Source organism: Bombus pascuorum, chromosome 14 (assembly GCF_905332965.1).
Source record: "Bombus pascuorum chromosome 14, iyBomPasc1.1, whole genome shotgun sequence".
NCBI lineage: Eukaryota > Metazoa > Arthropoda > Insecta > Hymenoptera > Apidae > Bombus > Bombus pascuorum.
This window is the reverse complement of record NC_083501.1, coordinates 5,827,101-5,853,607: the sequence shown is the minus strand read 5'-3', so window position 1 is coordinate 5,853,607 and position 26,507 is coordinate 5,827,101. Positions and strand designations below refer to the sequence as shown.

Below are 26,507 nucleotides of genomic sequence, written 5' to 3'. Positions count from 1 at the left end.
CTTATTTGCTACGACTTAAATTCTAAGCCTAAACAAAATTTAACATTCAGTGCGAGATTCAACAATTTAACGGTAAAGATAGTCCATGGGATCGCGTATGACGTCTAACAGACAATCCGTGCGCCAGTTCGCTCTAGCAGAAACCGAACGCTTCGAAATTGAATCCTTGCGAATTAATCTGAATTCAATGTCAGAGGATCGGAAGGCTGCGAATTGAAATACCCCAACTATCGAGAAATTCGCCAAGGTCCACCGACAGAGTAGGGACACCATAACCGATAATGTCGGGGGATGGCTATCGAAGCGATCGCATGCGCGACGGATGCTGCGATTTGATTGGTTGATCCAGAGGGTGGGTTTCTCTCTGGCCGCTCGCGTCAATACGGATCCGCGTGGAGGGCGAGTTTCCCCGAGCTTCAATCAACCCCCTGTACCACGAATATAAGCTGTAATAGGATTTTCTCGCTGCCTACCTACGCTTCTTCCCTTCGAAATGGCCGACATGGCCATTTCTGTAAACCGTGCCATCCCCCGTGGGATTCCGTCTAATCGGCGCGATTGCATCCTCCTCCAAACCCATCCAACGATAAGAAAAACGCTAATAAAATAAAAATTAATGAAAATTTGGTCAATCCAACTTATCAAACCAATATTTAAAGTAAAATCTTTCAACCAATCGAAGACTCTGATAAACTAAAAATTAATAAAAAGTCAAACGATCCACGAATGAGACGAAATAAGAATTCATAAAAATAATATTCAATTACTAATAAAATAATATTAATATTCAAAGTCCAATCTGTCGAGCAACAGAAGATCTTGACAAAACGAAAATTAGAAATATCCTCGTTATTAGTCAATGCACGTTTATGCGAATTTTATATTTTTAATAGAGAAACGAAATCTATCGAGATACCTTTCATTCGCTAAATATTCTAAAGAATCTTTTTTACATATTTCTGCTTTGTATTCCGTGTTATCCACATTTTGTGCACTCTTGCACCGTTAAGTTTTCCAAAAATGCTTAAACGTTGCTTATTCGCGCATTACCAATTCAAGAAAATAAAAAAAAGAAAAAATAAAGAATAAGGGAGAATAAACAGAGGAGGAAGGCAAAGGAGAACAGTATTTCTCGTATCGTTTATACGAGGCTGAGTTTACGGTTGACACGATCCAGGAAGAGCAGCGAAGGGTGAAAACGAGAGAGGACAAGGGGCCAGAAAAGAAAATCGATGGATTTTTATTTCTCGCGTGTGTTGGCCGGCAGCGAATCAGTCGCGTGCCGAGTGTGCGAGTACTCGCGTGTTCCGTCCAAGCGTGAACTTCTAATACCCCTTCATCCTCACCTTGACTCTGGTGTATTAGCGGGTCGCCAATAATACTTCACGCACGAAATCTTTCCATTTTCTTCGCTCATGCAACTAGAAGTCACGGGCACGGACACGGGACGTGGCACGATCGTTCGGTATGCAGAGCCTACGAATAACCTCAATCGGAATTACATCTCCTTCGATACTCTCTCCTTCCTCTCTCTCTCTCTCTTCCTAATAACCATTTCTTCTTTAATTTGCTTCCTATTCGTGCACGTTGTTAACACCTTAAACAGTATGAGTAATTGTCGGTGAATCTGTAGATTATTGTTTATAGGAAATTTATTGGAATTTCTGTTTATTATGAACGTAGAAAAGATGATATTTAGTTGGAATTCCAATGCTTTTTCGTAAGCTTGGATGCATCGAATGGAAGACTTTCGAATGAAAAGCTCTGAAAATGATAAGCGTTTGAAGCGAAAAAATTCGAATTTTTGCGAAACTGCAATCTTTGAAATTGAAAACGTTCGAGTTGCAAGTACAGTTATCAAATAACAGCACGCTATACGGTACGGGAGATTACTCAGTTTACGAATATTGCCTTATTATTATTTTTTACGCACGAGGTCATTAACAATTAATTAAGAAAGCGGTGTGAAAGTGCGGTATTATTAAAAAAGAAAAAGGGGGAAAGATTCAACGAAGGAAAAAATAGGGATAAAACGTTAACGCTGCAAGGATATCGCGTTTCTTTTGATCGCCACTTCGCAGAGCTCTCGCGGATTGATAGCGCGCAACTCGCGTGCCACTTCACAGTCAGAATTTATAGTTCCTTTATTATTTCGACTAAGCTGCTCTTAAGTTTCCGCACACGTAACTCGCTTCCAATTTTTCGAGCCACGATCTAATCGGCCAAGTATATCTGCTCCTTAGCATATTTCCTTCCTATCGCATACAATTTACCTTTGTTTTTATCCGGCGTTTGTTTTTCCCTTGCTCGAAAACGCTGCGAATTTCACCGCGTGTTGCGTACAGAAACATGTACATTTCGTCTCTGGAGCATTCAATTGGCAAAATTTCAGTTCGATACGACGAAAGTTTCTAACATCGAAGCTTCGAATTCTCGAAGATTTCAATTCGGAGTTTTTCGATCTCGAGCGCTTTCAATTTCAATGCTTTCGACCTGGAAAAGTTTCAATTCAGGAGTTCTCGAATTCTAAAGCTTCCAATTTAAAAACTTTCGATTCCAAAATACAGAATTCGCAAATGTCCCGTTTGCTTCATTCGAATCTAAAAATCTATTGAAATCAACATCGGTTGTATCTACATAAAAATGTAATCAATCTGAGATCCAAGCTTTAGGACTCAACTTTACAAAAACGTAAAGCTCGATGGTTGGTTTTGCCATATCTGTTGAACATTAAACGGCAATTTGTATTTCTTCTAGTTTCTGTGTGATCGCAGGTGTAACAGATACTTATCGGAAGACAACGTTCACCATAATAAATTAGATACCGAGATAAAAGATTCTACTATTAATTGTAACGTGATTCCTCTTAATTCATGTAAAGCCTAATGAATTTTTGTATGTAAATCAGATAATAGACACACGTTTTTTGCATCGCGGAATTTCATTAATACAAACAAAAGGAAATCTTCATTCGGGGGAGGGGATCCGTTTAGATCTACTAAATGCAATTACGTTGCGATTTAATTAACACATGATTCATTACGAGTCGGCAATTAACTCGCACTTCATATGGCACAGTACATAAATCAACTAAGTAAATATATGTTCTGCGATATCGATTACACTCCCTGTTGTCTGTTTTGTATAATAATATATCTATTACTCGCGATGCACTGGATAGCGAACAATAACGTTTTCCATTTCGCAATGTAATTTATCAGGAAAATTATTACGCCGGTGAAAACCTGTTTGTAGTTTCTCCAGGGATTAATAAATTCCTTCACAAGCGAGAAACTTGGTAGAATAGATTTCAATCTGCAATCTTTTCGTATTCTAGACTCGCAAAATTGAAAGCTTTCGACTCGAATACTTTTGAATCGAACGACCCCAACTTGAAAGCGCTCAATTTAAGTGCGTTCAATTTGAAAGTATTCGACTTGGGAGCGTGCAATTCTTAAACTTCTCACATGTAGCGTTCGATTTAAAGACTTTTAATTTGGAGGCGTGCTATTTGATATATTTCGACCTGAGAATACTCAATTGGGAAGCTTTCGACTTGACAGCGTCCAATATCTAAAAGCATTCAATTTTCACTGAATAATTATTCAATTTTCACTGAATAATTATTCCATTTTCACTGAATAATTATGAACGTTATCGTATATATTACATAGGGCACAATCGGTATTTATCTTCTGCCTGTATTTTAAAACCCTATCTACTGATGTGGAATAAAGTCACTTCGGATCACAGTTCATTCTGCCTCGCAGCCAGACGCGAATGAAAACTAGTCCTCAGTAACGCAAACTGATTTTACGACAGGGGTTAGTTAGGACTTTATATAGCTCATTAACGCACAGGCAGTTAAGCAGCCTATTGAACAGTAATGTTTTTCGTAAGAGACGACTTAATTAACGAAATAGGGGAAGTAATCGCGAGTGCCGCCGGCAGAACACGTGGAAAACGATAAATTCATAAAATTATTGCCAGGTCGCGTTCGTGCTCCGTGACGAAGGAATGGCCGTTATCGGCGACGTACGCACGAACGACAAAGCTACAGTTGCTAAAGCTGTCGAGGTTGACGGGCCACGCGAAACGAGATCAGACAGATTCTTCCGCTCTGACGAATTACGTCCCGAAAGGTACTCTTGAATATCGGTCTAGATAATTGCGATTAAACGTTCACGTGTTTCTCGAGTGAAATTTCTTTGCCTCACATATGTTTTATTTCGAACGTGGTAAGTTCGAAGGTGTTCGAGCCGCAGGTGTGAGGATTTCACTTTCGCTATGCCAGAGTTGTTAACTAAACAATTAAAAATTAATTTAAAAAGCCTCGTTTAAATTGTCTTAAATCTTTTGGGGTTCGAGGCACATAAATTCAGAAGCTTTCTATTCGAAAATGAGTATTCCCGTTTGTAAATATTCGACGCAACATTTTAATTACAAACGTCCAAAATATTCAACTCAACGGCGTTTCACTCCAACGCTTTTGGACAGAAGTAAATTTCAAAGAAACATCTATCGATAAGATTTGAACAAGAAATTCCAAGAAATCGAGATCGATGTTAAATCGATGATCTCGTGGCGCCATCAATCATCTCGTCCAAAATCAACGGCAGGAGAAAAATATTCCGGGTTAAATACATGAATGATAAGACGCAAGAAATAATAATATAAACGATAATGGTTTGCTCGATGGGTTTCATGCTCGAGCGTGATTAATTATGGACACCGGAAGGGTAGCTTGAGCCACGTTCGCGAAATTAATACTCGCGAGGCAACGGGACCTTTTTCGTCGAAAAAAAATCAAGACGGCATTTTTTTCGCGTCTGAACTAAGCAAGATGGCTAGACAGCGCGCTTCCGGAAAACCTCCGCCGACGAAAGTCGCTCGACGACGTTTTATGCCCGCGAATGATTAATCGTATCTGCATCTATCCGCAGCGAGGACACTTGTTTCTGCGGCAAGTATCGAAATTTCATTTGTTCCGACGATTAAGACTTTTACCGAGTCAGACGGAATGAGAAAAGAATGAAAGGACACGATGGAAGAATAAAAGAAGTTAAGGGGATGAAGGAAACACCTGCGTCCTCTAGCGCGATTCAACTAATAACGTTAACGAAATTCTACAAGTTACAAGCCGATAAACTCAATCGCATAATAGTGGCAAGTTTAACGATATCGAACAAATAAAGTTCTGTGAGTAAATTCCACAAATTACAAGCCAACTGATTATTCTACTTAATAGTAGACTGAAACATAAAGCTCGTACATATATCGTCCATATATTTAAAAAAGATCATTCCAAGTATGTAATGACGATTTGTAGTAAATCTACAGAATCTGCCTACGAAATATATACATCTATAGAGTTCTATAAAAAATTACTGATCGATCGTTTCGATTACTTCGACAGTTCCAGTATTAACGAGATCGTTAAAAAATGATAAAACTGTGAAAGAAACGCCAATAACCGTCAACTTGTAACTTGTCGATTAATTAGTACCATTAGTCGACCAATTACAGCGAAAGATAATAATCCTGATGACAGGTGAGGAAGTTAAGATGCCACAGCAGGAAACGAGGAACAGGAAGAGGAATAAAATAGAATAAACTCGTGAAGGGTCATCGAACGAACGATTCGGATGGAATATCGAATCTGGTCGATGCGGAGGATCCATGGTCGGTGTCTCGTCGGTGTCTCGTCGGTGTCGACGCCAGGGTAAGAGCAAATGCTGGCGATACGTAAGGCGCAAAAGGGGGTGGTATCTAAGGGAGGAAAGGAGCACGCGATCAATACGGGAAGGACTAGCGGTGCCAGACCAAGGCGAGCCCCGTCGACCACCAACCTAACCTCATATCATCCCATCCCATGCACCCACCTAACCTACACTTACCTTTGACTCAGCCCGTGTCTCACTGACTCACTACACTTTGCCGATCGCCCCGTTTTCCCTTGCGCCCGGCTTCCGGTTATCAGTCTAAACCGCCGTTACGCTATGAAGGAACGCAATCACGGGCCAGAAATTGCTGTTTCGATGCCACCCTTCCCTCTAAAGGGGTTCAAATGTTTCTTTCAAAACAATCCCACGTTTGTCGTTTCGATAGTACAACTAGCATTCGGAATTATTTATTCGATTATAGGAGAAATGGTTTATGGGCTTGTCTCGAAGGGACGTTGTGACAGGTATACAGAGTGATTCTGTAATAATAACATGTCCATTTTGTTCGATATTCTGTCTCGGATATTGGTTTTAAAAATGGGTTTAGTTTGTGGAAAGGATCGTGTTCGTGTTCACCGTCGCTGTTGATTATTTATTAACCGGTGGCTGGTAACATTTTTGTAGAAATATGTAGGAGCTATTTAATCATCGTACGTATCTAAAATCTTGCAGGATTGAATTTTTTAAGGACTGTGTATTTTGCACTGCTGGTTTCATGAAGAAGGCACGACGTACTAACACTTAATACCGATTTATTCGACGCGTTATTATTCCACCGAAATATATAAACAATTTTATTTTTCTGATAAACTTTATGGTCATACACGGACAAAAATCCCTCTCATTCGGTGCTTCGGTTTACCGCTATAAAATGAAACATTCGACGCTCGTAATAACGATGATCAAGTTCCCCGTTAGATGAGGTAACTAAATGAGTTAAACGGAATGCCTATAAATTCTGTATACAAGGTGATCAAAGAATATTCCCCCATTTAAAAGTTCAAACTGTTTATAATATTCACTGGTTAAAACAACTTTTCAATTTTCCTAATTATATTCGCAAGAAGAACATTCATAAGATATCGCAGAAAAACGATAAAAATTAATAATAATAACACGATTGGAAGGATTTTAACGCTACTTTTGATGCACCCTGTACGACAAAAAAAAGCAGCCATAGCAACTGGACGATATAAAAGAAAAATAATCTGGCTACTTGGAATACCTTCACCTCGTAAACTTCGTTTGCAACATATTTGCCATACCATTCACTATATACAACGCCATTCACAGTGCACACACGGTCATTAACGAGGCAGCATCCGGCGGCTTCACGACAGCCTGGAACGCGGCCAATACGAAAATAAAAGTTCATTTAATCGTCGACAGGCTGCCACTTCCTTGGTCGTGGACGACGCACGCTCGCCTTTTTCTTTGCCGAGCTTCGACACCTGCCCCTGTCGAATCACTCGGCTCCTCTTCGCGCGACGGTTTTCGATCGCAAGTGCAGATTACCCGCCTATCTTGTTTGATTAATCTCGATACCGGCTCTCCGGATGGAATAATGAAACGCGTGCGACTTTGAACAATTTCGAGCGACTTGTCGCTTCCTTTCAAACTTCCTATTAGAACTACTCTACCTTTGGTTTTTATCCAAAAATCGCGTCCATTATACAACGGTGTATTTTCGAAGTGTTCTTTTCCCTGGAAAACAGTTTCCATGGTTTTTGCAGCAAACAGCGATCGATGTTTATTAGCACGTAAATACAGTCTTCCTAACTACTGCTGTCAATACATATTTTGTTTAACGATATATATATATATATATATATATATATATATATATATATATATATATATATTGTAATATATAATATATATGAATATTATAATATATATATATATATCGTATGTAATGATTAAATAGTCTGAAAGAATGCACTGTCTATGGTAATGGCAAAAATGCAGATGTCTGTATAGCGTAGTGTCCTATACTGCATTCTTTCTCCTGTTAAGTATACTTCTGATACTTAGCGTACTTCTAATGGCAATTGTAGACTGTGTAAACGACCAGGCTCCCCGTCATCGTGTTTTACTACGATTGTAGAGACGGAACCTAACATTCTAGTGTATATTGACTTCCAATGCACTATACATACCTTTTTCTAAATTTAAAAAATAATAACAAAAGATCAGAGGCAATTGTTCAAGCACTTGTGAATCGAAACGACGAGTGAACGAGTTGAATATAGCGAAAAGACTTTCAATTTGTAAAAATTGGTAAGGATGATAAACATGTATAATAAACAAATAAGAGAGCGAATCTTTCGCTGTTCGTTCGATAGTCAAATAAATCTGCAATATAAGTGTGCTCCGTGCAAGTTCACCGTCGACTTGAGCAGCAGATCCAAGCTCTTACTTGTTGCTGATGCTTGCATGTCTGCCCCTTTTGCCTCCTGGCTGATTGCTCAACTTCGTCCTGCCTGTTTTCCTGTCGTTCGTCTCGATCGCCCTCGAATTCTGGAAAAATCATCCTCGACGACCGATGATCCCGAGTCTCACGAAAATCGAAGACGAATACACAATTCGCTAGCGGCTCTCTTTTCGCGTAGTAGCATTACTCGATACCTAGGTCAGACGAATTCGTGGCGCCAGCTCGTATGTGTGCTTCATTTATTTAGTTAGACTAGCTGCAACCTATCTCTTACATAAAGCAACACTAAGCACATTTTTTACGTAACGCGTTAACGATGAAACCGAGTTACTCCTATTTTCGCTGAATAAAAATATAAAATTTAGTTCCCCAATGACATCGACCTAACCCAAGAGAAAACTGCACCTGCGGCGAATTTCGCTTATGGAATATACTGGTTTTGCATCTTTTACTTCTTATAACGAACTGCATCAGATTTCGCTACCAGAATCTAACTTTAAATCCAACTTAAATTATCACAGTAACGACAGTTGTACAATTTCTGCCTGTTACATCCTATAACACGTTGGATTTCTCAATTAGAATCTAACTTTCCCACAGTATTCTCAGATTACTCATCTTTCCTCTGAAGTCCTTTGGTAATAAAATTATCGGAATGACAATTGTTGTAGGATGAATGTTGTACAATGTACCTTTATAAATTGTTACACGTTGTGCATCTTACGACACGAAACCGAACTCAACACGTTTCTCTACTGGACTCTACTTTGCCCAGAGTTGTCTCAAACCAAGTACCATATCGTTGTTCTCCGAGGACCGCAATCATGAAATTATCACCGTAACGACTGTTGTACAATAAACTGTACGATGTATTTTCATCAATTTGTGTAGGTTACATCTTATAAGACGTTGAGACGAAATGGTTTCCGATTCTCCACGCCTGGCTCGACCTATCATCAGCCTCGACGTTCACCAGAATCCTCCTCCATCGAACTTTTCCCAAAAGCGATCGATCGTTTCGGTACGATCGTCGATCGTTCGCACGGTGCTCGCTCGTTAAGAATTCATCGAGGTGAATCGGCGAACCTGTGCATTAGCCGATGAAACGCGCTTCGAAATTCACGGAGGTCCGGGAGCGGTTTTGTTGCGCGGCGGAATCGGGGGAAGGCGATTTTTAGCCAGGGCTTCGGTACAAATCACGCCTCTCGGTGACGTATCGCCGCGAAAGCAGCCATTTTGCTCTCATATTTTTTATTTAATAGCCAGCAGGCTATCGTGTATCGCATTAATACGCCAGCCACACCGCAGTAGCGGTAAAAGAGGGTCGTGGTCAGGAACAACCCCCGCCACCGGTAACCCGTAATCATAACCAAGCTATTTTTCTTCCTGCTGCCTCTCTCAAGCTCTGCCCGGTAGACTACAACGAGTAGAGACGCCACTGGCTTTCAAGCCAACTTCCAATTGCCGCCTACATCTCGCCCATCTTTCCAATCATCGTGTTTCATTCAGCTTTTTCCTTGACGTTTCATCTTTCCCAACAACACGTCTTCGCGTACGATCGTTTCGTACGGTGTATCCACAAGCTGACTAGGTTCGGTGGTATATTCGCCAAAAGCACATTCTAACGGAAAACTGTTACGTTCGAAAGTTAAAATGTTGGAAATATTCACTTTGGAAACGGATTGAAAGCATTCGAGTGAAAAGCTTTCAAATACAGAGCGTCCAATTCGATAAAAATTTAGTTGTAAGCATTGGAATCGTAAGCTTGCAAATTGGAAATATTTAGAAGCTTTCAAATACAGAGCATCCAATTCGGTAAAAATTTAGTTGTAAGCATTGGAATCGTAAGCTTGCAAATTGGAAATATTTAGAAGCTTTCAAATACAGAGAATTCAATTCGGTAAAAATTTAGTTGTAAGCATTGGAATCGTAAGCTTGCAAATTGGAAATATTTAGAAGCTTTTAAATACAGAGCATCCAATTCGGTAAAAATTTAGTTGTAAGCATTGGAATCGTAAGCTTGCAAATTGGAAATATTTAGAAGCTTTCAAATACAGAGCATCCAATTCGGTAAAAATTTAGTTGTAAGCATTGGAATCGTAAGCTTGCAAATTGGAAATATTTAGAAGCTTTCAAATACAGAGCATCCAATTCGGTAAAAATTTAGTTGTAAGCATTGGAATCGTAAGCTTGCAAATTGGAAATATTTAGAAGCGTTATAATTGCAAGCGAAGAAAGTATCGCAATTGGTAACGTTCAATACGCTATGGTTCTCGTTGAGATCGTCCATATGGAAAGACACGCACGAGGAATATTCTATCGCGAAGCAATTTATCCGGAAACTGTCTAATTGAATCCTCTTAAGATGTAAGCCGCGTTCAATCGCATTCGACGGCATTTTAATTAGAAACGTAGGAATTGAAATTCTCAAGTCGACAGCCTGCCTTGTGAAAGTACTTCGGTCGAAGGTTTCGGATCGGACGATTAAAAAAAATAATTTTATTAACGTATAACAACTACTTGAAACAAGTACAGAACATCTACTCTATAATCTTCCTCTTCATGCCAGCGAATTACCAGGTAGCATAAATAACAAAGACCACGCATCCCTTGAAAATAAAAATCCAAATAAATTCCAAACGAATATGGAATATGGTACGAATAGCTATCGGCGAGAATCCATAAATTTCCGATAAAGTTGTTCCAACTTCTTACTTCGGCATCTCTCTTCACAAATCTTCAGAATCCCTTTGAACAATGTTGCGAAGGGAAACGGTATACAACTTGTTCCAAAGTAGACTCATCGATGACATAAATCAAACAAACCGATTCAACGAAGAAAGGACAAAAAATGGCAGGAAGGAAGAAAAGTAAGGGTGAATGCTGTTTTATTTTTCCAGGGCGCATCGTTCACCGTGGCCACGGTGTCAAGAAAAGTATGTTGGAGTTCTGCTAAAGGAAAGCAAGAGAGTCAAGAGAGAGAGAGGCGCGCACTCTCGACGGGGGGTGGGTATCGTGCGCTTTGCTCGGGGTGATAATTTGCAAGAGATGGCAGAAATGGATTGGCAAAGTATGTTCTTCTCGCCGATTGAAAAATCCCCTTCGCGGGGCAACCGTGAACGCGTACGCGTGTTTTATTAGTTTATCCCAGCGATTTCAGCCCGCTCCGGGACCAGTCTGATTAATGTTGATACGGTGCCCATATTCGACCCCGTAAGATCTCAAGCACTTGGCTCCGTCGATCGTCATTGTTAACGAGCCAAGATAAACGAAGAATTTGACAGAGTCGACGTTGATTTAGGATTAGAAAATACATTCGAGTTCGTTGAAATGAGATTGAGTAGGTGAAATTGAGTAATTTCAAAATTTCGTTTCAGGAAGCGTTACGGGCTTAGAAGATTCTATTTTTACAACTTCCAATTTCGTCTACGTTAATTTCAGATTGGTAATGAGAATATAAAAGCCGTCGACGAGTGGAATTTCTAACTGCAAAGAGTCTTTAAGTCTTTCCGAAACCATAGATCGTAGACATAGAGTTGCAAGACTTGGCTCGAGAAATGTGTAACAAGTTTGAGGACTCGATACCGAGAACTTTCAATTTCGTTCATCGCTACTATCGACGAAAAAAGATAAGCGAACAAGAACTTGCAATTGATATGTAGTTAACATCGACTCGAAGTTGATCATTGAAAAACGTAACATGGGACGAACAGAGAGAGTAAACGAGCAACTGAATGCTATCGACATGTCGTCGTACAAAGAGGCTTGCACGAACTTTAAGGAACCTTAAAGCTCTCTAAAATTAAATTACACGCGACAAATCTCTAAAATTCGAGCTCTAGCACGGCAATCTTCGAAATTTCGGAATACTAGACTTCCAATTTCGATAGCATAAATCGGCTGAAAAAATGCAACGGAGGATTATTACGGTGATTAAACGGTCGCGTGACCCATTAAGCGCGACTATTAATAAGTAATTGTTCATCGAGATCGGCCATAAAGATATCGGGGCCGGGCTCGTTACATACTTAACTCGTTTAATTCCTGAAAAAAAAAAAAAAAAAAAAAAGAAAACGACGAACAGGGGAAAGAGGAATTCGCGGAGAGGCGTTCGAAGCCGAGCCGACGGATTTACGGGTTGCCCCGTCGCGGCAGAAATTCTCGTTGTCGGTTAAAACGTGGCCGAAAGTGTTGGAAAACGCGCACTAACTGTCTCGCGCTAGGAAACCTTCGCCGCGAGTAATGCATCCGCGGGCTGTTGAGAAAATCGTAAGTATCCACCGGGAAAGTATCTGTTTGCACGCTATCTCCGCGAGCCGCCGCGATCGCTATCTGCGAAATTGCCTTAAATATTCCAAGGGACTCGGTTTTGCTCGCGTAAATTATGCAGCGATACTCTTTCTATCGTTCCGGCTACGCAACCTCCTCGTTTCAATCGTCTCGTATAACTATTACGAGCAATTTACGGTTTAACGAAATAAAACGAAGATGCCATCATTTTCCTATTCTCGTTCTCTCTCCAGTAGATTCGGCAATATTGACGCACGCGGTGCGTCCACGCAATTTATCTATTTCTAAGATCGACCCCACCTTTTACGTATTTCTCGATTTCATCGTACGTATAGCGTCGAAATTCTCAAAGAAACAAATTACTTACAAGCTCGTTTAACGCGGCTAATAGACAATCGTGAATTCCGAAGAAATTCATAATCGGTTTAGCTGTCGCGACCTCTTTGAAAACTTTGAAAAGTGTGCACGTAAAATGTGTCGTCAAATGCAGAGTACGCGTGGCTGCTGTAACGTAGAGTTAAATTGTAATGTAAATCTATTCTATTACCGAAGGGGTTCGTCGTGGCACGAAATATTGTCATTTCTTCGCGACGAGTATACTCGTCGAAAACAGCTAACTGGTTAAAAAGCTCTAATATCCCATAACGATTTACTCTTTGTTCTTCCATTTATCGACTTAATCGCTGTAGCAGTTTCTCAAGCCCGCTCCAATGGTGGTGATAAACACAACTGTTGCATATCTATGCATGACTTCCAGATCGACTGCTACTACGTAATGATTACGTCAACTTAACTAATTCTATGAGTATGGAATTGGAACCGGGAAGAAGCGAGAAATTTTTGGATCCTACGGTCGCGCGGTTCTGCTCTAAACACTATAATTGGTAGCAAGGGGGAGTATAAAAATTCGATCGTTCAGCCGTAATTTCGTGAGTGTCCGGTGGTGGCGGTCGGCTTGTCATAAACCGGATTTACTGTCGGGCTTCGTGAACTTTATGAGGATCGGCAAAACGGTGTATAACGTGGGTATAGAAGAGGAGGAGGCAGAAGCGACCAATGGCGAAGGGGGAGAAGAAAGGCGTAGGAGGCCGAGGGAAGTCCTCGGAAGGACAGGTTCAAGGAACTCCACGAATTAGAGAAAATACGAGGCCTGGCTCAACGGTTAATTTCTGCTACCTCGTGGAATTATTGAAAGTGTTTCATGGATGAAACTTTTATCCGATTCTCGTGTTGTACACGGGGATACGATGCTCTTTTGAAGCAGAAGCTACTTTGGCAAACCGATCGCTGTTATTAGACCGGATTCTTCGTTTCTTTTCTTCTTTTCTTAATGTCTTGCGTCTGGAAGCTACGTTTCTAGTTAATTAAAGAGGCGATGTTGAGTCCATGTTGCGAGCTTCGGTTTGCCATCTTCCTTTTGCCGAGGATTGCTGTTTGAATTTAGATGGGAAGGATCGGATTACGTGGTTGCTTCGTGCCGCTTGAATTTAGATGGAAATTGTGAGATAGTGCGAGGAGTAGCCAAATATTGAAACAATTAATATGCTAACATCAATAACATCTACCGTGTTACGAGATAAATTGCACAAAAAATCCAATCTAGTCCAAACACTATTCTATTAATTCATCGTCTTTTGACGTAACAACAGTTCATCTTTCTTTCCCTTTGTTAAACACTATAATGTCATTCCCGGTAGATTAATCTCTTCGACCCTGTTAATCTATCATTTTAATCTATACTAAAAGTCTCAACTCCACAAATGATTCTCTCTCTTTCTCTTTATAACAGAAAAAAGAAGAAAAAAATAAACACAAGACACAAAGAACAAAAACCATGAAAAATTATAAAAACACCCCATTGTTAGGTTTCTAAAGGTCGGGAGGACGCGTGGAAAAATGGCGGCAGCTAGAGTTTCAAGCTGTCAGAATGTCCCGTCCGGGGATCAGCTCGCGGCACGAGCTACGTAACGCAATTAACCAGCGAGCAATTAATAACCGGCCGTTATAGATGCTGGCAGGAATCGTTCGATCGCATGGGATCGCGGGTACCGCTTCGTACGTGCGAGCAATATCGTTTCTATCCCCACCGTCTGTATTCCACTGTTCCCCACCAGTATCTTTGGTATCGTATCCCCCACTTAGGTGCCTCACCCTCGCTCTGTTTCTCCCGTGTGTGCAGCTAAAACGCAGGAAAGGGAACGTAATAGCCTCGCATGATACACCGCCATTAATCCGTGTATATACCCTTCCATACTTTGGAGGAATAGACACCTCGTACGCCTCGGTTTCATAGCCGGTTCATCAGCCGGATATCTCTCCCCCCCGCTTGCTCTCCTTCGCCTCTTCCTGTCTTTTCCTCTCACTCGCGATGATTTAATTTCGCCCCGTTCCCTCCATCCGAGGCCGTCCTCCCGCCTCTTTCTCTACAGCCTCTCGCTGTGAGCAACCGAACTTGCAACTTGCTGTGAGCAACCGAACTTGCAACGATCGAGTGACTGTTGGGTTTTTAGCGGATTTCGTGGCCAATTTTAAGGGTTGTTTACGCAATTACGAGAAGACGGAGGAAGTGAAACGGCAGTAGTTTGAGACGGGCCGTGTCCATTGTAATCGAAATAAAAGCCAATCTATCGAGTGGAATCGGAAAACTCATCCATCACGGAGGAGTCGAAGACTGCTTCTGTTTGTCTCTCAAATTGTTAGAGCGCAGTTTCTATCGTCGTATACGAGGAGCTCTTCAACAGTATCTTTGCAAATGATAAAATGATAAAATATATTAAGGCTATGTGAGTTGTTTTTATCGAGTCGACTTCGAAGCCGGTGTCTTAGAAAACTCACCTGCAGGAACATTTCGCCATCGAGATGATGATGGTCGTAGGCAGCGAACGCCGCCAATTCCCTCGCCCGGTAATGCGAATCGTGGTGCGAATTTTCTTCCTTGTCTTTGTGCATCACCACTGTAACAGAGAACAGTTTAGCGCTTCGTTAACTCGTTTTAATCGAAACTTTCACCTGTAACGCTCTAAAAATCATCTCCTGTAACATTATGCACACCTTAACCTTATAGTATTAAAGTTAATCAAACGTTATACGATACACATAAATGTCGTGCGACATTTCATCTCTAACATTAAACTTAATATCCGGGCAACAAGAGAAATTTGCAGAGTAAAAAATCGTAAAAATTCGGCGACTTCGACAGAATATTATTTAACGCAAGGATCTGGTTCTCGTACATTTTGCAATTATAGCGTGCATGTTAAGCAAAGGGGTACGGCAGGTGTAACGGGCAACAGATCGACGGCTTATTATAGGGCTTAAAAGGAAGTGTCGCTCACATCCTGTCACGTATTGCCGGATCTTCTCCGCGACCGTTCTCCATTAATCTCCTTCCGTCGTTTGATACTTTCGCCGTACGGATGACTCGTTCCCCTTCTCTCTTCTCTTCTTTCTTTTTTATTTTTTTTTCTCGCGCAAGGATTCGATTCGACGATGGGGATTATACAGGCCACCGATAACAACGACACCTCAACGGTGAAAACCGTCCGTTTCTCTCAAGCGGAAGGATTCGATTTGAGAAGATAAAGAAGTCTTTCGGGTTGTTCGATCGCCGTGTCAACTCTTCCTCTTCTTCTCTTTCCCGACTGACTTTCGCACGATAAGAACGAAGATAAAGAGTACATGATGAGATAAAAATGCAATCGCTCGAAATAAAGATGAAATAAACTGACGTTTAGCATGATTATAGGTTCGGGAATGTCGACGATGAGTCAGAACAAGACTAGTCATACACTGTGACAACAATTACATTACTACGATAGAGGAAATTATACGGTGACGAATAGAAGATAATTGGTAGACGAAAAAACATTCTAATTTTAAAAAATGCAATTGTATTTTACAAGAGTAATGGATAGTTGGGTATTTGGGTGATATACCATGTGGAACAGATGACTGTTACCAGCTTGGTAAAATGTGTCTAATCGTCGCTATCGACCCAAGAGTTTGAAATTACCATGTGTTCTATGGAATCTAGGAACTGGGGAAAATGTTCATCTATATAGAATTTTATTATAATACATGCATATATGTTTTGTAATAAATATCTTGTAACTTGCATGTACATTTTCGGTTCCGTTTCAAATTTTACCCATATAATCACGACAGTTGCGTTTCACTACAGCAGCGATAGAATTTCCAAATGTTTTACATAACACGTACAATATGCACGTTAAATTCAATGACGTGATATTTCGCGTTAAATCTCCTTGGAACGTTGCAAATCCTATTTGTCCCTTAAAATGACACCAATATTGGAATATAAAAATGTTTAGAAATCAACTTTCATGTTAAATCCTCACGAAACACGTACACTTTTTTGTTTGTTAAAATGAGATCAAGCTTGAAATATAAAAATCCGAGGATCGTAACAAGGTTAAACATGAAACGTCATGTTAAATCTTCCTAGAGATATTGTAAATGTTCCTATCCTTCGAAACGAGACCAAACTCGAAATACAAAAATATCGATGAGACGTTAGATCTTCTCAAAACGTTCCAAATCCCCGTTGTTCCTTAGAACGAGACTTGAGACATGAAAGATGCAAGGTTCGCGGTATGGTTAAACACGTCGATTCCAACGGACGCTTGTTGTTGTTAGGGCACCGAAAACAATTCACTGGGAGGTTCGAACGTGGAAGTGAAACCTGTCGTACGGCGCGCGCGCGCAGCCAATGTGGGGACCCTGAGGTCGACACACGATTTTCGTATCATTTACACGAAGAAACCGATCGCGGCCGAGTAAAATACGATATTTCAGGAGTTCCAGGCCGAGGTGAAGTGAAAGCACCACGTCGTATCACCGCGTATCGTCGTCGTTGCGGACCGTGTAACGAATAAGAACAAGACCACCTGTGAGCTCCGCCGGTCGGAGAGCCGGATGATACGAGTCCGCCGCGCCGATGCGTTTCGAAAGTGAACAACCTCCTCGTGGAGCATTTAGCGTCGAAGGGTATCGATGCGTGCATGAAAGATGTGCGACTTCGCCGATGGCCGCTCATAAAAAGGTGCACGCAATGTTCCTCCAGTGAAGCACGCGTGCGCCACGCGACCCTCCAGGCCAGTTTTCATCGTGCTTACTTAGTACTATCCTCCTACTACTCCTTGACGACAGCCACTCTATCCAGGAAGAACCTGTCTCAAGATTAATCACCTACGTTGCGTTTCAATGTTCTTAATCTTTAACGGTGATGATGGAATCCTGCTTTGCAAATGTTCAACACAGATTACCACATGTAGAGAATGTTCCAAGGAATTGAATGTGCAATGCAAAGTTCAACTTTTTCCATCCAAACTGTATCGAGTCTGCTTAGACTATTATTAGAGGTACGGAATGCTTGAATAATTTTGCAAGTAGAAATACGGAAACGTTATTTACGAATAGAAATATTTAACATATAGAAACATTATTTAAAAATATCCTTCCGATTTTCACCAACAATTTCATACATATTTTTAAGCGATAATTTCAGTTTCAATTGCTTCAAATTCTCTCAATCTGTTCGCCATTAGCGAAGCAGGATAGGAAAGTCAATGGAACGGTGAGCAGTAACAGGTTGTCCTGACGAGGAACGGGAAGGAATTGTCGAAAAGGAACGTTTGAGAGAAGGAATGACGCGTGCTGGAAGGATGAGCAACACAGAGGTTGTTCACTCGTAAATAGTGGCACGCAATGTCGTGAAGCGGCCGCGTTCTGCCACGCGACCCTCTGGGACAGGATCCCATTTAGGATGGCCGATGGGATAACGGCGTACCACAGGATACGATGCTGCGTTCGCTTTATTTACCCTAACGACAATTCGATTTTCAATGCTCTTTCATTCCGTCTACGGCTAATGACCGTGGCTAATGCTTCCCCGATCGATGACTCTTCGCGTTTCCGACAGAATTCCTGTGTCAAACGACCGTGCACCAGAGTATTTGCAGAACGATCCACTGATTTCAGAGGGAACGAATCGATGTGAATGGGCGACGTGTAATTCTTCGCCACGGTCTTTGTATGAAAACGATCGTACAGGTGTATGTAGAAGCAAAGCAAACGTAAATTTCACGCTCGTGTTCGTCATGGAATATCGTTGTATCTTAATTTGCAGTTTGTTTCGAAAATATCCAGACTCGAGGGCGCGTTTTTCGTACGATACATTTCCGTGTAATGACAGGGAATTGGAATTTTATTTCAATTAGAGAGAGAGAGAGAGAAGCTGCGTCACATTCCGATTACTCCCTACACTTTTATCAAATTAAAAAATATAAAATGTTAGCAAAAATGTACATTCGCTATTACAAAGGACATCTATCACACAAAAGAAGCGCTTGAACGTCATCATATATCGATTCTACTTGTCGGAGACCACTATCTTTATTTCAACTTTGAATTTATCCTTAAAATAGGGGTAAAAATAGGGCTGTGCCACGTTCGAATTATTCTAAGACTTTTTCACGAAAAAGCTCCATTTAAGAAGAGCACGGCAGCATTGAAAATCTCTCGCTCCACGTTCGTCACGGTTCGCTACTTTTACTTCGATTTCAAGTTGACAAACCAGATGTCGAAACTCGAGGATGCGTTCGATTCGACTCATTTCGCGTTTATTTGCGGCAAAGGAGAGTTAGAAAAGAGCGTGGTATCGTCAGAGATGATCGTGTTCGAGCGACTCTCGTGGGAAGGCTCGTTCTATGTGTCACCGGAAGAAAGGTGTCGTGGACGTCACGGAAACTGCGCGAAACAACGCAACTGAAAGAAACGTGAAATAAAGAAAAGCATCCGTAGATTAGGATCAATCCGTGGAACAACGAGAGATTTGCACGGCGATGAGTCCGTGAGATCCGTGTTAATAATTGCACTTCCTCGCGCAAGGTCGACTCGCGAGGAGGCCGACGGACTGGACCGGAAACGACGGAATGAAAAGTAGCCAGAGGCCAATCGGAATGCGCGAACCGGAGCGATGGCGTACGGCCCTTCATGGACGCGTGAATCTCTTCGTGTGCACGCTTCGAAACGCGTGAAACACGATCTTACACACGAGGGAGCGAAAGTTTACTCGTCATGCTTGTTTGCCGAACGATTTAGGCTACATTTCGAGTCTGACACGCTTACCGAGCCAAAGGTGACGGCAATTGAATTAGTCAAGCTGTTGACTATCGGGCGTGGACGTGTCCATCATTCGTTTATCGTCCAATTTTCCACAGAAAGCAGATGCTGTCGAGAGGACGTTTTACGAGGGCTCTTTTGTTTGAAGTTTCTTCGGTATTGCGATGAAAAGGAAGACGAGTTAATTCCTTCGTGTACGCAATTGTCAATCACAGTTTTACTTAAGAGTCTCTTACTTGCAATATTATTCTTTTATTTAATTTTCATTCGTCTATATTTCACAATTCATAGGATTTATAGCTCGATAGGAATCTAGTATTAGTAGAATTTAGTACTAACAATTGGGGGTAATACTTCGTTCGAAAATCTTGCATCTCCATTAGCTGTATCTGATTGCACGTAAAAGTCAATTACACTGATACAATGGTTAAACGTAGTTAGTATCAAATGTGATTAATACTACAGAAAAGAAACACGAAGAGATTATGTATCTCCTATATTCAAAATATTAAAGAATACGTATAGGATTTTAAAAGAGTGAATTATGCGGCACATCGAGCCAATGGAAATTATAATTTGTTATTTGTTGGTTTGTGATTATGGAAGCTTCTGCCTAAACCGGTTAAAATGCTTTTATAATTGGATATATTAAACAGGATGGCTATCGCTGGTAATAAAATGACAGAAAGGTTCGATTTGGCAAAAGTGACGGAGGAAATTAAAAATGGTCCGTTGGCACGCCCATCGCATGGGCCACGTGGACTGAAACAATCAAGCGGCGGCACGCGTATCGACGCGTTGATCGCCGTGGACGCTTCCTAATTGGAATCGCATCCGACAACGCCGATCCCATTAATCATCGATCGATTATACGCTCAAGGAGATAATCACTTACTTAACCATTCACTTAGCCCGAGCCGGGACGAGTCGGTCTGCGTGAAACGCACCGTCATCCTGACGAAGGAACAGGAATACCTTGTCTGTTGGAAACTTTATTTAGACTATATGTCTAAATAAGAACAGCAAAATAGACGTAAAACGAACTAATCAGGCAGCGTATCTTTCGATAGCTGTAGTTTCTTTTCCCGAAATAGAAAATTAACGATATACTCAGGGTTAAGTACGTCTTTTAAGTGCTTTCAAATATCGAATATCTATTTTCAAAATTGTTTAAGTCATCGAGAAATCAATATGATACACGACAAGTAGAACGTAGATGCTTCTTTGAAGCGCGTTTGAAACAAAGCTCATGACTCGAAACGTACTTGAATTGCACTTGAAGTAGTCGAATGCACTCGAGGTGGAACAAAATATACTTGTTGCAGCCTTAATAGAAATTTCACAGTCGCTTCTGTTCTTTTTCTTAAATATATAACATAAAACAATCGACTGTCGTTTCAAAGAGAACACAAAACGACGCTCGTCTCCCCTTCGAACTCAGACATTATATTATCGAATCTTTAGCGATTTCTCGACTGGACAAACTGAACCGGCCGGTATTAATGTTCCCAACTTTGACGAAGAACTCCATCTCTCACTTCTGCATTGACCATCAGAATTTCAATTTCTTCGAGCAATTCAATTTCACAGGAAACCAGCCGAAAATTTTACCCCTTTTTAGCAACCCCCAACGACTTCCTTCCTAATGCTAAATGCACTTACAAATACGTTGCCTTTCGTCCAAAAACCCGGTGATCGATCATCTAACAGCTGGCCTCGGGGTCTAAAGCTTCGACATATAATAAGAGCGGAAGCGAATCGCACGCCAACGAGGGACACAGAAGTCGCCATCGTCGTTCAAGATTCCTGGCGGGGCGAACGAATATGAAAGATTAGGCGCGAGGCACGCGCACTAACACACACGCTCGCCACAATTCTCGGTTGATTATGTCGCGAAAACGAATGGCTGGCGCGCGATAAGCAGCGAGACGAAGTGGTTTTCGTCGGGTAAGAACCGCGAAAAAGTCTTTTTTCGATCGGTCTCTGACGGCTTTCTGAAAAACCACCGATCCTCGGCGTTTTTACCCGGGAACCTCGTAATCCCCTTATCCCGGCCAATTATCGCGTATTCTTCCTCCCCACGCGAACCAATTACCTCCGCGGCGAGCGTTCCATAGTGTCGTGACCTTTCGCTGCCGCCGTTCCTCCGCCATACTCTTCGGCCATTATTTATCTCGACCGCGGATCTATAGGCTCCTCGAACGTTTTAATTGCCCGTTCTAAAGTCCGTGATCTGTTTTGCTCGCGGGCCTATCCGACCTCGCGGCACGGCTTTGCTCAACTAGACATTGAAAGCACAGTAGAACTCCATTTATCCCAACTCCATTTATTGCAACGAAATTTTAGTTAATGCTCGGCTAACACGTTCTATGTAGGAGCATTTCCACGACTCCTACTATCAGCGAAGAAAAACATGGAAAACATTTTTTAATGTTAAAAGTAAAATTATTCGGAAATTCCACGAAATCTATCTTCCATCGTCTATCAACGAATAGCTGTATTTAAAGGGTTGAATCACACCTCGAAAGTTTTCCAAACTACTACTTAACACCCTTCGTAATTTACTCGACTATATCGAATTATTCCATCTACATCGTGCAGCAAGATTAAGCAATTGTTGTCGATACGCAAACCACTTAATCAACAACAATGGCGATAATTAATAAGAGGAGGATAATTGATTCCCAAGAAGGGCGTTTAGATTTCTGGCAGGTGATTGCGCGAGGACTTAGCAACGTAGTCTTTGATGGTTCACGCGAACCGCTGGCTCCGGTTCGTGGAAATAATTAGGCCGCGATTTCGATTCTTTCGCGTCCGGTGCGCGTTACCGGAGCGGAAATCGCGGTACGCTCGAAAGGGACGCGATTTCGCGCGGATGAAAAAGGATAAGATACAAGGAAAGAGAGAAGCAACCAACTTTCCGGCATAGCTGGATGGCAGAAACTGGAGGAAACGAAGTTAATTCGCGGTCTACCTCTGTCGGACGATAATAGCCATGAAGAGAGATTATTAGCCGGTCGTAACGAGCGATCGTACATACGTTCGCGTTGCTGATCGACGATTTATAAAGCAACGACCAATTGGGTAATTACCCTGCCGCTCCTTTGTGCTCCTGTCCCCTTTCGAATTCTGCAAACCATACAAATCCACGCAATACGAAACCATCCTTCCATGTTCGTAGATTGAGAGTGTGGTTTGCTGTGTTTCTTTATTCGACGATCCAGCGCTTCGAATTTTATTTTTAATTCTTTGGAGTTCGTGGTTGGTCCGACAGATATACGAGAATCCGTTCTGTACTTTTCTTTGAAAGAAACATTACTTCTACAACTGTTCGACAAAGGATACTGTTCTTTTCAGGGTATTCAACCCCCTCCCCCTCCCACCCAATCATAGAAGGTGCAAGCTCTGTCAAAACCGAGCGAAAGAAAAAGCGTTTCATCGATCGTTTTAATTCTTCAGCCGTGCAATATATTCGAAACCAAAGTTCCTGAAAATTAACAAAACTATGTGAATATTGAAATTTCCTCGATTCGAAAGCAAGAAACAGTTACAAGAGATACGCATACGCGAAACATCGTCGAAAACTTCTAATTTCAATCTCAATAGAATTCTTTCAGCGAATTCTATCTATATATATATATATTCCTCGAGTTCTAAAGGTTCTCTTACACGATTTACATTCAAAACCAAAGCCTTTAAAAATCAATAACGATACGTCGATATTCGGATTTTCTCGAGTCCATGGAATAACGTATACCCATGTATTCAACCCCCGAATCGCATCGGGCGCGAACCGTCAGAGCGAAGCGAAAAGAAATTGCGTCCGCGGCGGGGTATATTCGGCGCGTATACACGATCTGATATCGCTCGTCGGGCAGAGCCAGACGCCGACAGTTTTTATCGAGGCGACGAGCCAGCAGCAGCACAGCCGAGGAAGAGAGTAGTTTCGCAAGCGCTCTTTAGTGCTCGACGCCACGATACACGGCCGCTCGCGACCGGCCCCTGCCGCCTCTCTCTATGTACAGTGACCGTATAAAGTAATCCGTCAGACAGAAGTGGGGTGATAATGCATGAGTGCGGTTGCCCCGCCCTATCCCTGTAACCGCGATAAAATCTCTCATTACGCAACGAAACGGACCCTCTGCCCGGCTAGACTGTTATCCTTAGACAGGAACTCTAATAAACCATACGTATGTGGAAATTTATATTTTCATTTCGGGACTCGACGTGTCTCAAACGTCCGACAACCCCTTTTCAAAGGGGCTGAAACGCACTCTCTCAACGTCTCTCTACGTTCGTTCCAACTTTCGACTATGTATTTGTATTGTCTTGTATTTCATTACAAGTAGATCCCTCGTTGATGGCTATGGTCTATTAAAGATGCAAACGTGCACAGAACGCATGGAAAACGTGGAAACGTAGGAAATATTTAAAGCGTAATAGTCGTTTGGTAGGATTTGCAGAATGCCATTACGAATGGTATTATTGTATCAATTAAAATTTCCATAAAAATTCCCAGTCTGATTACAATATTAATTTGCATAAACCTCCACAGTTATTTGTTTAGCTAATATCTTTAACGATAAAGTTAATTGTTCGGGCGATGAATGATATTCGAAATATTTTGGAAATAGGATGGTGTAGACGACAGTTCTAAATGCTTCGTGTTTTAACTGTATTCGTAAAAATCCACGGTTTAATAGGAATCATAAATTTGCATAAAAGTCTGGTCTACTTGGTATGAATATCTGCTACGAAAAGATTAACTGATCTAGTACTTACTGATAAGCTTCCTGAATCTTCTGAAGACAGAATAACACAGATTCGATCTTCGATATTTCACTTTGTGGCAAGGAAAAGTTGCGCGAACGTAGAGTTTCACGTAACATCGTATTGGCAAAGACGTTAATCTCTGATGTTTCGTAAAAGATTTGATCGAAGCGTATGGAGTTGAAAGGGAAAAATTCTGGGCTGATGACAAAGCGGATTGATATTCGCCGTGGCATTAGAGCGGATAGCCGGCAACAGGACCACGTACCCGGTGCAATTACGAATGATTACACGTCGCGGGAGGAAATGTGCACGCGGCACGACATGCGCGTGTGTCATAAACGCGACTAACGTGCCAATTTGTATCTATTGTTAATTAGCTCGCTAACAGCGAATTATTCGCGGACCGTGAATCGCGTTGTCTCTCCCCCTTTTCTCCCTCTCTTGTCCTCTCTCAATCAGAGACTTTCTGTTTCATTCTACTATCCTGTGAACGCCTCGAGTTCGATTATTATTATCTTGTCCGAGAGGTTTCTTTCGTTTTATGAGGAAATAATAGACGCGCAACGTTTTTTTTTTTTTATATTATTTTGTCGAATTACGTACGATCCATTTAGTGTTATTGACATAAACACCGTGACATTTCACACACTTGGTTTCACGTTTGTATGAAGGTGCACTGTTGTAAAAAACACGCTTGCGAAAGAAAGACACTTTCCGGACAACCTAACATAATCAATTACACCACGCTCAGTCGGTATCTAGGAAATATAATCATACAAATGTCGTTCGAATTCCAAGGAAATTTTATTTTTGGAAATGGACTTTTCTCTAGACAAAATTCTGTATATGGAAAAGAGTAGGAAGTATAAACTTCCTATTCGTTCCGTGATAGCTGAATTTTGAGAATTCTGAGACGGTGAATTCCGATAAAATTTTATTAGCCCGGAGAAGAGCTGTAAATTTTACGGGAGAGACGGCGAAGATGAAAAATTATTGCGTGGGCAGTTACACGACACGAGGATTCTTAAAGTTCTAAAATTCTTAGAAACTAACTCTCTAGACAAGATCTGTAGAACTCATGGAAGCTTTATTTTTCCTTCGACGCGATTTTATCATTGGAGAAAACCCAACGATTTAAATTTTCTCTTTCGAAAAGTTATTCTGTGGACATTTGTATCGCGATTTAGAGTATTTTTTTTTTTTTTAATCAAAAAACGGGAAAAATTCGAGAGGAGAACTCTCGCGGGCGAGTACACTGTAAAAGAGAATCGCAGGAAAGCAGTCCTTAATGCCAATGGACTCGTGTCAAGGTGATTTGAGCCGCAATTTTGTAGCGGAAACACGGCGCACACAGACACGGTCGTGTATCATCATCGTCGACGTGGTCGTCATTGGTTATCGTTTGGCCTATAATCCATATTTCTTTCAACTTTAACTGGGGCTTCTCGTTGCTATCATATCTCAGCATTTCGAGAATGTTAGCCTTAAAAAACGAGGGACGTTCACAGTGCGACTTTTTCCGCTAATATAATAGTCGAGCTTTCCAGACCCTGTGGTAATAATAAACGAAGTAGGCCACGCGAGTGACTTACGTGTAGAAACACGAACGATAGAGAGAGAGTCGATAAATAACGCGGTGTCAGGATGTTTTAAAAATATTTTAAAGCCTTAGGCTGCTACTAAATCCACCGAGTTGCTAGATTTTATGGTAATCGAGCGACGCGAATTACTTTGTAAAAAGCTGATTATGCTTGGAAACGCGATCAATCTACCGAGATAGAGTCTCTTCCCTGAATAGCTCGTTAAACGAGGAATATTTAACCGCCGATGACTTGACTTGAAAACGTAAGCATGTAACAATGTATGTAAGTATACAATCTTGAGGCTTTAAATTATGTTTTATTTTTTAATATAAAATACCTGTCAGTTTATCATCTGACAAAAATCTCTGACCAGCAAGAAACTGTTTTAATGTTGAGAATATATGAAGGTTTCAGCAGACCAGATTCGGATGAAAGATATACTTCGATTCAGCTTTTTACATTTTTCCTATCCACATTGATAGAATATTTGTTCGGAACGTTATCTGTTTCACCATGGATTCATGGTTTCAACCTCGAACGTTGAGATCGTAAACACACTAT

At 41.3% G+C, this 26,507-nt stretch overlaps 1 protein-coding gene across 1 annotated transcript in view; it reads right to left on the bottom strand.

Moving 5' to 3' along the window:
* LOC132914045 (aryl hydrocarbon receptor protein 1-like) overlaps positions 1 to 26,507 on the bottom strand; it is a 154,388-nt gene that overhangs the window by 18,379 nt on the left and 109,502 nt on the right. The window contains exon 3 of the mRNA XM_060972828.1: positions 15,283 to 15,401. Within this exon, the coding sequence (XP_060828811.1) occupies positions 15,283 to 15,401 (119 nt within the window). The remainder of the gene's footprint in view (positions 1 to 15,282; positions 15,402 to 26,507) is intronic.